Genomic DNA, 14779 nt, shown 5'->3' with positions numbered 1-14779 from the left:
TTCATGAGTGAAAGGCTATGGGGAATGCGCACACCTCAATCCTTACACCTCCTTTCAACTTCTTCACACCTCGGAATGGCACAGAAAACCTCAGGGGGCACCACGGTGAGAACTCTCTCCCCTCTGTCATGGACACCGGGGTCTGCACCGACTCTGAGGAGGGTTTGGAGGGCTGGAAACCTGCCTGGGACGTCAAGACTGTAAGAGGCGGCCACCATGGCTCAGAAATGGAAACGCACTAAATGGTTTAAAGAAAACCCCTAAACTTCAACAAAACTTAACAGGATTTTAGAGGAGATGCTGAAAACGTTCTCATTTAACCACTTCATTGTTGCTGCTGTGCTGTCTGTGCTGCACAGACACCTCCAGCAGTGAACTCCTTCACCTGACTCGAGTCTCGGGATGACGTATCCTACACATGGCACTGCTGGGGAAGGCAATTCACTTGGCCTGTCCCCAGCGTCCCTCATCAGCCTCCATGACACATTTACCTAGACAGCATAATTGAAAAAACAATATTTTCCTTCCTTCTGATTATTTGCACTGTAGAAAGCTTTGTGTTATTTTTTATCCCATGCTTCTCTCTGGCAACCCACTTATCTTTCACTGTACATTGTTTGCAACAATGAGCTTTTTGTCTTTTAACAGGGCTACTTTGCAACCAAAGTATTTTCAAAACACGCCTGCATCGTTCCTAAAATGGACAGGAGGCTTTTACACGATAGATGGTTTCCTGCAGCACCTCAAGGAGACAAGGTACGATGGTGAATGGAGCAATGAGAAACCAATTGCATGTGCAAAGTACTCGCTCCCGACCCATCGACAGGAGAAAAAGACAAGATTCTCAGCAGGGCTGAGCCACTCCAGAAGTTCAGTCTTTCAAAAGCTGCAATAACCCCTTCTCCATGCCCAAAGATGCATGTACAGGTTCTGAACAGCAGGTCTGTTTCTTCTAAATGCAGTTTCCTGGGTTTGTTTCTTTGATGCTTAGGGACCCGGTTCTCACCGACATCTACCCAGGGAGAATCGCTTCATTATCTCCAGAAACAGACTCCAAAGCTTGCGCCGATTTGGAAAACGCATCCAAGCTCTGTGCAGAGGAATTCCCTCTTACCTGGCTTACCCAGCTGCAGATGAGTATCCCAGTGACAGTGCTTTGTGTGACAAAATAAAGAGTAACAATATTACGAACAAGAATGAACACTATTTAAGTGAAGACAAACAAGTTAATTACTGAAATCCTGAGGTTTCCCTATGACTTTCCAGAAATCAGCAAACGTGTGCATAAGGAAAAGCAGCAGCTCTGTCCCTCTGCTGCACACAACCTGGAAAGCAGCTTTTCCAGGAACGGTTTGGGATTCAGCTGCTGACACCAGTTTGAATTTTTTAGGCAGCTGCATATATAGTACCAGCTACCACAGGTCCTGTCCCAGCACCATTTTCACATTCAAGCCCCAATTTGCAGCTTAGATTTGTCTAAGAAGATTGCACTAACAGTTACTGTACCAGAAGCTTAGGAAGATGCGGTTCCAGTTTTAAGTGACATTTCCTGGTGCGTTTCCAAGACTAAGTAGAGAAATTCCAGCAACATTGTTCTCTTATTGTCTCAGTCCAAGTCTAATCAGTTTTTCCTTTTCTTTCAGGATCAAACCTCCCAAAGCAAAATATTTCCTGCTTAAAAGTTAAGATTAATAAATTGTCCATCTACTACTGCAAGTATTTATTCCTGATGAAGTTTTGAGGAAGAACATTCATGGAACTCTGCACCCATGAACACGACTTTTCTTCTTGATAATCTTATCTTGATCACTTCCTCAATCATTCATGTGTCTCCTCCTCTGCTCTGCAGGGAGGCTCTTGTGTCTCAGTAAAATTTATCATCACCCTACACTGGTCTGTCCTGTGTTTTTACAAATCCTTTGAAAACACAGAAGCAATTCCCAAGACAGGTTGCTAAACTAGTGTTCTTGCAAAATCCCAATTTTGGCATTTAAACTTCCTCCTGTACAATTGTCCTGGTTTTGTTAAAAAAACAAGTTTTAGTGAAGTTCCCTGTCAGTTAAAGCCTTCTAAATAACTGCAGTTTTCCTGAAAGCTAGATACGTGTTTTGGTAGACATAACAATGGAATGCAAGGTCAATGACAATGATGCATCTCGCGAGATGTGCAAGCAGGAGGTGAACTGAAAATTGACCAAATAAATATTCCATCCCATTCACGTGATACTTCATATAAAAGTGGGAGATCACGAGGATCTCGTGCCTTTTCCTTATGGCCAACATTGGGAGAGGACCTTGCGAGTCGTCCCTGCGAACTGAGGCCTAGTGACAGACTGAATCCAGCTCCGGTTGGCTGCAGAGTCCAGGCCAGGACTTCGGATGCCGGCGCTACACCTGCTGGAGCAGCTGTCGGGACTTTCAAGATTGGTTTTGTATATTTTGTATTATTTTCTCTATTTTTATGGGTAGCATTGGTAAAACATTTTTAATTTTTCCAACTCGCTTCTCTCTGTCCTTCTTTCCCTCCCAATTGCCTTAGTGGGAAGGGGGGAGAGGGAGGGGCTGAAGGGGGAAGGGGTGGAGAGGGTTAACAATACATCTGCCACGGTTTTATTGTCACCCTGCAATCAAACCATGACAACAATTTCCCAGTGAGATTTCACATGCTGCCTTAAGCAACTATTCATCGCTACTCAAAGCAAGTGGTGCTGTATCTACTGCACAACCCTATACAAGATAATATGAAATCCAGATTTAGAGAAATATGTGTAGCTCAGTTATTTAACTTCTTGTTAACTTCTTTACAGTGATCCTCTGCCACAGCGTCAGTTTGCACACAAAAGAAAACTGAGCAAGGTGACACAAAGGCCCAAGTATTCATGAACCTCCCTAACTGAACAAGCACGGCTTTCAAGAAGAATTTACGTCACAGAAAATAAGCTGAGGCAAGGTGAAAAAATTATTCTTGCCAGATACCAACAGGCTTGAGTTCCTTATTTATTGTAAAACAATTTCCAGTGGCAATATTGTGTTCGGGCCATGTATTTTAATGGACTCTATGGTTACATGGTACCTTACAGCACATTTTGGAAGGCACAAAGACTCTTATTTATTTTGTCTACTGTAAGGCCTCATTTTTTTAAACGCCAGTCTATCTCTGGTCTAAAGTTTGATGTGAATTTTCAAAAGTAATTAGTAAAGGCCGGAAAGTTACTATTTAAAAAAAATCCACTGCAAATGGATTCTTATCTGATAATGACCCGGCTCTGGCCAAAAATCTGCAGAAGTACAATCCCCATATCGATGAAGTACTTACAGCAGGAAACAATTTTCAGTGACATGCAGACAGAGATACAAATGACAAAATAAAATTATTTCAACACTTAACTGCTCCACACCTGATGCTGAAAACATATATAAGGTGGGTGGTTCCCGTTGCTCCTTCGACCTGCACCAGCATCAGCTCTGCAGTCAAGATGAAACTCACTGTGAGTATGCGGCTTTTCTTCCTTATAAACTACAACTTTGATTCAAAACCATTGCCTTTCTCTCTCTGAAGTGTCTTTAGCACAGTGTCTCTACCAAAAAAGAATTCTCTGGGGAGAGTTTTCTCTTCTAGGGAGAGCAACTCACACCCCATTAAGCTAATCAGACGAGGAGGTAAGGCTTTTGTTAAAGGTTTAACTACACATTATTCGATCTACAGGAAGCCTAATCCATGTCCATTTTTGTCCACACTTTTGCACAGCTGGAGCGAGGGAAAAGAAAAAAGGCCCTCAGATTCTCCTGACGAGCTGTGTCAGCCAGAGCTGCAGTTACACTCTTGGTTTTGCTTTTCCTTTCAGATTGTGACCACCGTCCTGCTCGGACTCTTGCTGACTCCAGCCCTCGCTCAATACGTGAGTACAGGGACCAGCTCACACACACGTTGCTGCTGTTTCTCTGGGCCCTGCTGCTGGAGCTTTCCTTGCTTCTGTCCCATGCCTTGGGCACAGAGAAATCTGAAACTGCTTTCATGCATAGACCTCTAAAACCTCCAGATGACCCTTGTAAGAAACAAAAATTATTCATTGAATCTATTAAAAGAATTCTTATGGCTACTCCAGAATGTCACAGCCTTAATTCTTTGTCATTTTGACAATACTCTGCTCACCAGAGGGGCTCCCTGTGAACCCACATTTCTTCTATTACAACTGCGATTTTCTAAAGCTCTGGGGAGAGAACTGACCAGTTTGCAAGTCTAAAGTGTTGTTTAATTTTGTGTTCTAGTTTCAGAACCAGGATGTCACCAGGGAAATCAGGGTTAATGGCGGTGTCCAACTCCTGAACATCAACAGGGAGCAGCGTGTGGTCATTATCGAGCAAAGGAGCGAATTTGGGACATGGAAAACCATTTGGAACTTCAACACGGTGAGCGGCAAGGAGCAAGCTTGTTCAGAAAATATACAGGGAGACTAGTTCTGCTAAAGCCGACTAAAATACAGGACTTGTTTCTTTAGTCTTAACATTTTGAGTCCAAGTTTGAGGGTAAAAACTATCTGCATTTGCTACTTTTTTGCATACAATTTTAATTCCAACCTTAAATATCGAAAAGCTGAATTCCTAGTTGTCAATAACTTTATTTTCCAGGGCTTTATTGCAACTGAAGTGATGCCAGAGGGAACTTGCTTCATTTCCACAATGAACAGAAACCTGCTGCCCAGATTTGAGATATTCCCCTCAGTGGTTCAGGGCTTCCAGGTAAGACCAAAAAGGAGTTGTTACTTGGAAAGTTGTACAGCAATAAGTCAAAGTAAACTGGTGTCAGAGACTTTGCAATTCTCAACAGCTTTTAAACCAACCATTTAGAACACAACATTTACATTAACAGAATTCGGGACCTCTGAAAAGTTAGAAAACCCTGTTTCAGATGCTTGCAGTGGGGGCTTCTCATGTTTTCGCAATGTTGTAGATCACTTACATTATTTTTATCATGTTTTAAAAGATTATTTGCATTGACTGCTTTTTAACACTGTTTTATGGCTAGAGAGTTTAGATTTTTGGCATGGTGCTCTTCATAATCTCCCTTTGCTCCAGCTGAGGAAGAACAACTAACCCAGTAATGAGGGGTCCCAACTCAGGTTTCAAGCTTTGAAACCTTTTTGAAAAGAACTCAGCACCACAGTAGCATGAGTTCAGCCCACAGAATTAGCACAGACCTTGTAAAAATTATCACAGCGTTCAGCATACTAAGCTTTTGTAGACACTGGCTTCTCCTGAAGTGTGGGAGCCGAGTCCTTATAAAACTCCGGGCTTTGAAGGGCGAGAAGGCCTGCTGGGGAAGGAAGTGGGGAGAGTTCCATCAGTACAGGCTGAGCAAAACCATTCCCCTCGCACCGCCGTTCCAGGCTGGTTTGTCCTGAGGTGCATCTCTGTGTCCGGGAAGCTCATCTCAACTCCTTGCTCACCAGCAAGAGGGCAGCACATTGCAATGGGATTTCAGGAACCCTGGGGTAAAATACACTCCTGAGGAGAACATCAAAACACCGAGACATTGTTCCAGACACAGGAACATGCACAACAATAAGTGGACCAAGACACTGATCTTGCTGAATTCTCTTCTTTGATGTTCAGGGTCTGAAGGGTCAAATACAACCCACACAGCAGATCACATTCGTCCTCGGCCAGACACTTGTCCCTGACCTCAGGATTTACGGACCTGCCATCTTCAACATGTGCAGAGAGGTCACATCCATAGTGGCTACTCCAGTTGCCGGTGAGTACAAGCAAATGAATTATCTCTGCAACTAACCACTATAAATCACCGGTCTTTCTGTGGATGCTATAATCATACTTTGATCACTTGCAAGAGAATTTATGCTAATGTGGGGGGGAAAAAAAGTATTATTTAAAAGTACATGTAAAGGAACTAAGTTTTACTCAGAGGAGTTAACCTTGAAGCAGAAGCAAAGTACTCAGAGCCTTACTGCAAGCTGATGGTCTGCAAACCCTGTCGTGAAAAAAAAGCTCTACAGATCAGGTGCAGGCTGTTGCACTTGGACGCAGCAGCATTTCCACCCCCTTGCTGCTCACTTTGCTTTCGTCATTGCTTTGGTACTTGAGAAGGCTCATTTTGATTAAAACACGAGTGCAATATGCCAGGTATTAAGGGCTGCCAAAGAGCGCACAGATCACTTAACACCTTATCTCACAGTATTTGTTTTTGTTTTTCTTGTTTGTAAAGAACTCCCAGCCGTCTACAACGAGGGAGCCTGCACTACGCTTAATGTCCTGAATCTTGTGCAGCTGAACTACTGCCATCCCAACATCAAGGTCTGAAAATCTCACCTTTCTGGAACCACGTACGGATGCCCGATCGCTGCTGCACAAAGCCAACTCCGATGCTGTTCTTTCCTGACATCTCCTCTGCCAAGAGTTCCCTTCCTGATGATTCTAATGCTGAAACAGGTCAATTGTTGACCACAACTTTCAATAAAGCACCTTAGCATGGATTAAATCTGGCTACTTTCTCATTACTGTACCCTTCATCATCTAGGAGCACATCCAGAAACATAGCTGGATTGTTATCTACCCCTTTTGAGCCCTTCAAAAGCTCTTTCAAAAGCCTGATCTTGACACAGGGCAACAACCATAGAGGTGGGAGAGCGTCAGAGTGTGGCCATCGCAAATCAGCCACGGTCCTAGACTAGAATCAATAATTCAGAGAGTAAGAATCCAATGCCAAGGATCTGAAAGCAGAGCGGTTTAGAGGGAATTAAAGGACAATTTTTAAAAAATAGTAGGGTCATTAAAAGCTAAAGCTTTAGTAAGGCAAGGTCCCTGTAGCCCAAAACCTTAACATCAAGATTATTTCCTCTGCTCTAACAAAAATGGCAGGATGCCCTGGGTTACCCTGTGAATACAAATCTCTCTCTCAGAACACCAGCCATGCAACGTCCCACAGTTTCTGTTCCCCTCTCACCCATCCCCAGAGGTTTATTGTGCAGCAGTTGGAGAGGAGACAGAGTTCACTTCGGCCCATCTCAGGCCAAGGCAGCTGCATTCCCTGCATTAGCACACACCAGTCCCTGCAGAGGAGACAGACAGGAGTTTATTGCTGCTCATCTCCTTCCTTTTGCTGTTTCCCAAGTTCATTGAATCCCTTTACACACTATCAGCTCTCCTTTTGCTCAGGCTGAGGCTAAATATGACAGAAAGAGGCAAGAATCAAAGCTGAGGAGGGATTTTCACTTTGTTGATAGTCATTAGACACTATCCTAACAGAACCTTTCAGCTCTCGTCATGTCCTGCTCTGCCTTGGCATTGGCATTTCTCTAGTTAACTCCCTTTCCAGCAGAGACTGGAAAGAAACCTTTTAGCAGTAGTATGTGTGGTTTAATGCCAAAGTACATGAGTGAAAGAAAAGGAAAGGGCACCTACTTAACAAACCAATGAAACTTCTCACAGCAACAAATATACACCTGTGATGCTGATGGGATTTCTTTTTCAATCCTGCAGGATTATGTGAAATGTAGTCAGTAAAGCTGCATCGTTCACTCTGTGCAGCTCTGCTCCCTCCTGCTGGCCACATGTGCATGTACTTGTGCCTTAAACTGGGGAAACCCAACTGCAGGAGATCTGAATATTCATTTAACCAAACAGCACTTCATCAGAGCTGTTTGCAGGTTCCCGGCTCAAAGTTAGATGTATGTTTCTAGGCAATCACTGTTACTGAACAGACTGCAAAGGAAAAGACTGAGTTTGCGTCTTGGGAGTCACAGGGGACTGAGAATCCCGACATCTGTGCTGAGAGTTGGACTCGGTCACTAGAGCATTTGGAGTTTTAGCTCTGGTGCTTAGAACATGGCTTTAACTGAATGCTGTCATTTAAGAAGGGAGGTCAAGCTCAGCCACCCAGTTTCCAGAAATGCAGAAAAACAGAGTCTCCTAAGGATTTCCCCAACATTCGCTCCAAACTCAAGATCAGTGGGAACCAGGCAGATCATCTTTGAATTCAGTTAGAGAGAAAGATGCCACTAACGAGAAATGCCCCTTTGAGTAGACTGGGCTGAATTTTGTCCAGCTCTACGTGAATGTAAAAACAAACAAACAAACAAAACCAACACAAACCACAAACAAACAAAACCACTTGCAGAGGTACTGCAAGGCTGCTCCGGCCCTGGCAACGTGCTCAAAAATGGTTCAATTAAAGGCAAACAAGCGATAGACCTGCAGCACTGAGTAGGGAAGGCCGGCTGTTGAGAAGCGCACAGCCTTGTTACACAGCCCTGTTTCCTACAGCACCAACCAGAGGGGACAACAGCTCGTCTGACTGCACCCCCGCTCCTGGGCACGTTTGGGCAGCAATTAAACAACAAGACTTGGAAATCAACTGCATGGTTGCCTTAGGTTACGCTCAAATTATTCCCTACACCACATTTTCTCCTGTTTTATTTCCTACATTATTAAAGTATTTTATTTAGCACATTACAAGCAATATATTTTCACCTGCATACTTAGCATAATAGTCCTCTTCAGGAACATGTTACATGCATACGCAGAGTGAGCACCCTTGTTAAAGAAGCTTATTCTGGAGCTGCTTTTCGCAGTGTCACAATAATGATGCTGCTATTACCAGCTCATAAAGACACATCCTTAAGACAGGCCTATGAAGAGGGCTAGCCCTGAAGAAAGCCAGAGTGACAGCACAAAGCACAGTTTTTGGCTTTGTAGCAGCTCCCTCCAACTCAGAGGGATCTAAGCTGATGGAGGCTGATCCCTCCCTCTTTCATTGGATTTGCCCCCAAAGTTTTCCTGGGTCTTCCACCAGCCTGAAGCCACAGCTGCACAGAGAACCCCACTCTCGTCCTCCTCTCCCCTGCTGGTTTCCAGCCAAAAGTACCTTCCTGAGGTACAGCTTACCTTTTTTTTTAACTCTACGTATTTGTCCAGTCAACAAGTGAAAGAGGTTCTCAGTCCACTTTAAATCTTTAGGCACACACAGTGACAACATGTTTTCTCTGGCTCTGGCAGGAGCCTGAACTGTGTCTCACATCACAAGCTGGCCCCAAGTACTTTTCCAAGATTGCTCAAAATCAGCACATCAGCCCCCATCAGGAAGCTTTTCTTCCATCCTTCCTATTTTTGCATCCTCCATTCAGCTCAGTTTCTTTTAAAATACCAAAAAATAATCCAGGGACATGTTTCATCCCCTTCCTTAGGGCAGTATGACATTCAAACACACATACAAAACTGTCTATGCGCAATCTCATTATTTGTGCAATTTGAGTTTCATAATACAAACAGATTTGTTCCACAGCATCCATATGAAACTTTAAAATGCCCATAGTCTGATTTTGCTCAGTCCTTCCCCCTTGCTGGGATCACGTGTCAGGTCCTCAGTTGTGTAGAAACAACAGTTCTCCATTAAATGTTCCTTACACTAAGATGCTAAATTGAACTTCTAAAAAACTTAACATTTAGCCGGGGTTTTCTACCATTTTCTACCATTTGATGGTTTAGAGAATGTTTTCAATAATGCTGCTGAAGTCCTGAATGCAGAGAAGAAGCACTTTTGGACTATGTAAATGAGCATCTCTGAAAGTGCTTCTTCAGTAACAGGCACACCTAAGAAACAAATCTGCTTTATCTGACGCTGTCTAGATACATATCTTATAGCTTGTTAAACAGCAAGGGACAACTGGGCAAAAAGACCCAGATATCTGTACTGGACAATTTAAAAAAATAAACATTTTGCAATGTTTCTGCAGCAAACAAGGCAAATAAGCTCTCACGCCATAGCTCTGTATATAATTACCAAATATGGAGAAATATTAAAATCCACATTTTAAGGAATAGTTGATGTAAAGTGCCCATTGGTTCTGCTCCTCCCTTCCTCATTTCTTCTCATCTCTAGTTTATGATCCCTTCCTAGAATTAGCCTCAGCACTTAATCAGGTACTATTGTCATAAAATGGCTCTGTGAAGACGCAGAGGCCGTGCCTGAAGACTGGAGAGCAGATCCCAACTGAACAAACCCAGAAAGGAAGGCTAACAAAAGAACTCAGTGATATCTGTGATTTAGAGCCAACTTCACAATTTCTGCAAACTGACTTAACGTTTTTAACATAGCAAGGTTACCACCTCTGTTGATTTAAAGGATGGTATCAGCTCTGGATAAAATATCAGGCCAAGTCCTTTGCCATGCAGGCACAAAGCGTCACTATGAGTTTTAGTAGACATCTATTGTCTGGTTCTTTTTCATTTAGAAGTTACTATAAAAGACACTGGGCTTACCACAACAAGTTATTTTTCTTTTATTTTCTTCCTGTATGTAATGAATTCTATCAGGCTGGTATCCAAGCCTCCTCTTATCAGAGCACTTCCCCAGGAAACCTGTCACGCTTCTGTGAACACAGGGCACGTGCCAATAAGATAAACACATTTGAAGATTTAACTTTATGATATTACTGTATAAAAAGTAAGAGTACACACCAATTGCCAGCAGATCGTGCCTCGCCTACCATCACAATGACGTTCACTGTAAGTACTTGTATCACTTTCTCATTAAAATCATGAAGCTGGACAGTTGGAAAAGTATTTGGAGTCTTTCTTGGCACCTAGTGAGCCCTTACTGATTGATGTAGGGATTATGGAGTCAAAATGCCAAATGGGTCGGGACTGCACAGGTGAAATGTCACTTTTGGCAGGGACTGCACGCCGTGTGCCTACTGAAACGTGCAAGAGAGAAGTGCTGTGTTACGGGGTGAGATGCACCCGTGGAGCGTTGGAAGGGCAATGTCCTCTCATTCACAGCTCAGATGCAAATCACCAGTCTCTGCTGAGCATGTGCACAAAGCTAAACAGGAAATAAAAATGTTAAGACATCAAATAACTGGATGCAAGACAAGCAGTCACAGTGTTCAATGTTGTGAATCTCCACTGTGTGTTTCAGATTGTGGTGGCTTCTCTGCTGGGAGTTCTCCTGGCTCCAGCCCTTGCTAACAGGGGAAGGCCAGAGCTGTGTGTGCTCATACGCTGCTGCCACAGGAATCTTTAGCTGTGGCCTCTGAAAAATCTTTTCCGAAAGGGATGCTGGATTTTAATGACTGATACTTAGCAGGAAACTGCCTTTTTTTTGGTTGTTATTATTGCACCACAGCAAATGTTTCAGTGCTTGATAGATCAAGGGAAAGAGACACTTGCTAGATATGAAATCAAAGTCTGTCTCGAAATTGGCATAAACACTGTTTGACCCAACAGCACTAGTGGCTTCCCAGCCTCCCCTCTGTGGCCACAAATTATCTCCCCTCTCGAAGAACAATAATTTTCCAAAGCACAGTCACTAGAACTACTGATTTCATGAGTGAAAGGCTATGGGGAATGCGCACACCTCAATCCTTACACCTCCTTTCAACTTCTTCACACCTCGGAATGGCACAGAAAACCTCAAGGGGCACCACGGTGAGAACTCTCTCCCCTCTGTCATGGACACCGGGGTCTGCACCGACTCTGAGAAGGGTTTGGAGGGCTGGAAACCTGCCTGGGACGTCAAGACTGTAAGAGGCGGCCACCATGGCTCAGAAATGGAAACGCACTAAATGGTTTAAAGAAAACCCCTAAACTTCAACAAAACTTAACAGGATTTTAGAGGAGATGCTGAAAACGTTCTCATTTAACCACTTCATTGTTGCTGCTGTGCTGTCTGTGCTGCACAGACACCTCCAGCAGTGAACTCCTTCACCTGACTCGAGTCTCGGGATGACGTATCCTACACGTGGCACTGCTGGGGAAGGCAATTCACTTGGCCTGTCCCCAGCGTCCCTCATCAGCCTCCATGACACATTTACCTAGACAGCATAATTGAAAAAACAATATTTTCCTTCCTTCTGATTATTTGCACTGTAGAAAGCTTTGTGTTATTTTTTATCCCATGCTTCTCTCTGGCAACCCACTTATCTTTCACTGTACATTGTTTGCAACAATGAGCTTTTTGTCTTTTAACAGGGCTACTTTGCAACCAAAGTATTTTCAAAACACGCCTGCATCGTTCCTAAAATGGACAGGAGGCTTTTACACGATAGATGGTTTCCTGCAGCACCTCAAGGAGACAAGGTACGATGGTGAATGGAGCAATGAGAAACCAATTGCATGTGCAAAGTACTCGCTCCCGACCCATCGACAGGAGAAAAAGACAAGATTCTCAGCAGGGCTGAGCCACTCCAGAAGTTCAGTCTTTCAAAAGCTGCACTGCACTTGAATAACCCCTTCTCCATGCCCAAAGATGCATGTACAGGTTCTGAACAGCAGGTCTGTTTCTTCTAAATGCAGTTTCCTGGGTTTGTTTCTTTGATGCTTAGGGACACGTTTCTCGCCGACATCTACCCAGGGAGAATCGCTTCATTATCTCCAGAAACAGACTCCAAAGCTTGCGCCGATTTGGAAAACGCATCCAAGCTCTGTGCAGAGGAATTCCCTCTTACCTGGCTTACCCAGCTGCAGATGAGTATCCCAGTGACAGTGCTTTGTGTGACAAAATAAAGAGTAACAATATTACAAACAAGAATGAACACTATTTAAGTGAAGACAAACGAGTTAATTACTGAAATCCTGAGGTTTCCCTATGACTTTCCAGAAATCAGCAAACGTGTGCATAAGGAAAAGCAGCAGCTCTGTCCCTCTGCTGCACACAACCTGGAAAGCAGCTTTTCCAGGAACGGTTTGGGATTCAGCTGCTGACACCAGTTTGAATTTTTTAGGCAGCTGCATATATAGTACCAGCTACCACAGGTCCTGTCCCAGCACCATTTTCACATTCAAGCCCCAATTTGCAGCTTAGATTTGTCTAAGAAGATTCCACTAACAGTTACTGTACCAGAAGCTTAGGAAGATGCGGTTCCAGTTTTAAGTGACATTTCCTGGTGCGTTTCCAAGACTAAGTAGAGAAATTCCAGCAACATTGTTCTCTTATTGTCTCAGTCCAAGTCTAATCAGTTTTTCCTTTTCTTTCAGGATCAAACCTCCCAAAGCAAAATATTTCCTGCTTAAAAGTTAAGATTAATAAATTGTCCATCTACTACTGCAATTATTTATTCCTGATGAAGTTTTGAGGAAGAACATTCATGGAACTCTGCACCCATGAACACGACTTTTCTTCTTGATAATCTTATCTTGATCACTTCCTCAATCATTCATGTGTCTCTTCCTCTGCTCTGCAGGGAGGCTCTTGTGTCTCAGTACAATTTATCATCACCCTACATTGGTCTGTCCTGTGTTTTTACAAATCCTTTGAAAACACAGAAGCAATTCCCAAGACAGGTTGCTAAACTAGTGTTCTTGCAAAATCCCAATTTTGGCATTTAAACTTCCTCCTGTACAATTGTCCTGGTTTTGTTAAAAAACCAAGTTTTAGTGAAGTTCCCTGTCAGTTAAAGCCTTCTAAATAACTGCAGTTTTCCTGAAAGCTAGATACGTGTTTTGGTAGACATAACAATGGAATGCAGGTCATTGACAATGATGCATCTCGCGAGATGTGCAAGCAGGAGGTGAACTGAAAATTGACCAAATAAATATTCCATCCCATTCACGTGATACTTCATATAAAAGTGGGAGATCACGAGGATCTCGTGCCTTTTCCTTATGGCCAACATTGGGAGAGGACCTTGCGAGTCGTCCCTGCAAACTGAGGCCTAGTGACAGACTGAATCCAGCTCCGGTTGGCTGCAGAGTCCAGGCCAGGACTTCGGATGCCGGCGCTACACCTGCTGGAGCAGCTGTCGGGACTTTCAAGATTGGTTTTGTATATTTTGTATTATTTTCTCTATTTTTATGGGTAGCATTGGTAAAACATTTTTAATTTTTCCAACTTGCTTCTCTCTGTCCTTCTTTCCCTCCCAATTGCCTTAGTGGGAAGGGGGGAGAGGGAGGGGCTGAAGGGGGAAGGGGTGGAGAGGGTTAACAATACATCTGCCACGGTTTTATTGTCACCCTGCAATCAAACCATGACAACAATTTCCCAGTGAGATTTCACATGCTGCCTTAAGCAACTATTCATCGCTACTCAAAGCAAGTGGTGCTGTATCTACTGCACAACCCTATACAAGATAATATGAAATCCAGATTTAGAGAAATATGTGTAGCTCAGTTATTTAACTTCTTGTTAACTTCTTTACAGTGATCCTCTGCCACAGCGTCAGTTTGCACACAAAAGAAAACTGAGCAAGGTGACACAAAGGCCCAAGTATTCATGAACCTCCCTAACTGAACAAGCACGGCTTTCAAGAAGAATTTACACCACAGAAAATAAGCTGAGGCAAGGTGAAAAAAGTTATTCTTGCCAGATACCAACAGGCTTGAGTTCCTTATTTATTGTAAAACAATTTCCAGTGGCAATATTGTTTTCGGGCCATGTATTTTAGTGGACTCTATGGTTACATGGTACCTTCGAGCACATTTTGGAAGGCACAAAGACTCTTATTTATTTTGTCTACTGTAAGGCTGTAAGGCCTTTTTTTTTTTAAACCCCAGTCTATCTCTGGTCTAAAGTTTGATGTGAATTTTCAAAAGTAATTAGTAAAGGCCGGAAAGTTACTATTTAAAAAAAATCCACTGCAAATGGATTCTTATCTGATAATGACCCGGCTCTGGCCAAAAATCTGCAGAAGTACAATCCCCATATTGATGAAGTACTTACAGCAGGAAACAAGTTTCAGTGACATGCAGACAGAGATACAAATGACAAAATAAAATTATTTCAACACTTAACTGCTCCACACCTGATGCTGAAAACATATATAAGGTGG

The 14779-nt window shown here is 43.2% G+C and overlaps 1 protein-coding gene across 1 annotated transcript; it reads left to right on the top strand.

Annotated features, from left to right (window-relative positions):
* Nucleotides 1-3400: 3400 nt before the first annotated feature.
* Nucleotides 3401-6317, top strand: LOC135998459 (gastrokine-1-like). Its single transcript, XM_065651638.1, has 6 exons — nucleotides 3401-3487; nucleotides 3845-3898; nucleotides 4269-4409; nucleotides 4629-4739; nucleotides 5613-5754; nucleotides 6223-6317. The coding sequence occupies exons 1-6, from the start codon at nucleotides 3401-3403 to the stop codon at nucleotides 6315-6317; spliced, it is 630 nt and encodes a 209-aa protein (XP_065507710.1).
* The last annotated feature ends 8462 nt before the right edge of the window (nucleotides 6318-14779 follow it).

This window comes from Caloenas nicobarica, chromosome 25, assembly GCF_036013445.1.
Source record: "Caloenas nicobarica isolate bCalNic1 chromosome 25, bCalNic1.hap1, whole genome shotgun sequence".
NCBI lineage: Eukaryota > Metazoa > Chordata > Aves > Columbiformes > Columbidae > Caloenas > Caloenas nicobarica.
This window is presented reverse-complemented; position numbering and strand designations above follow the sequence as displayed.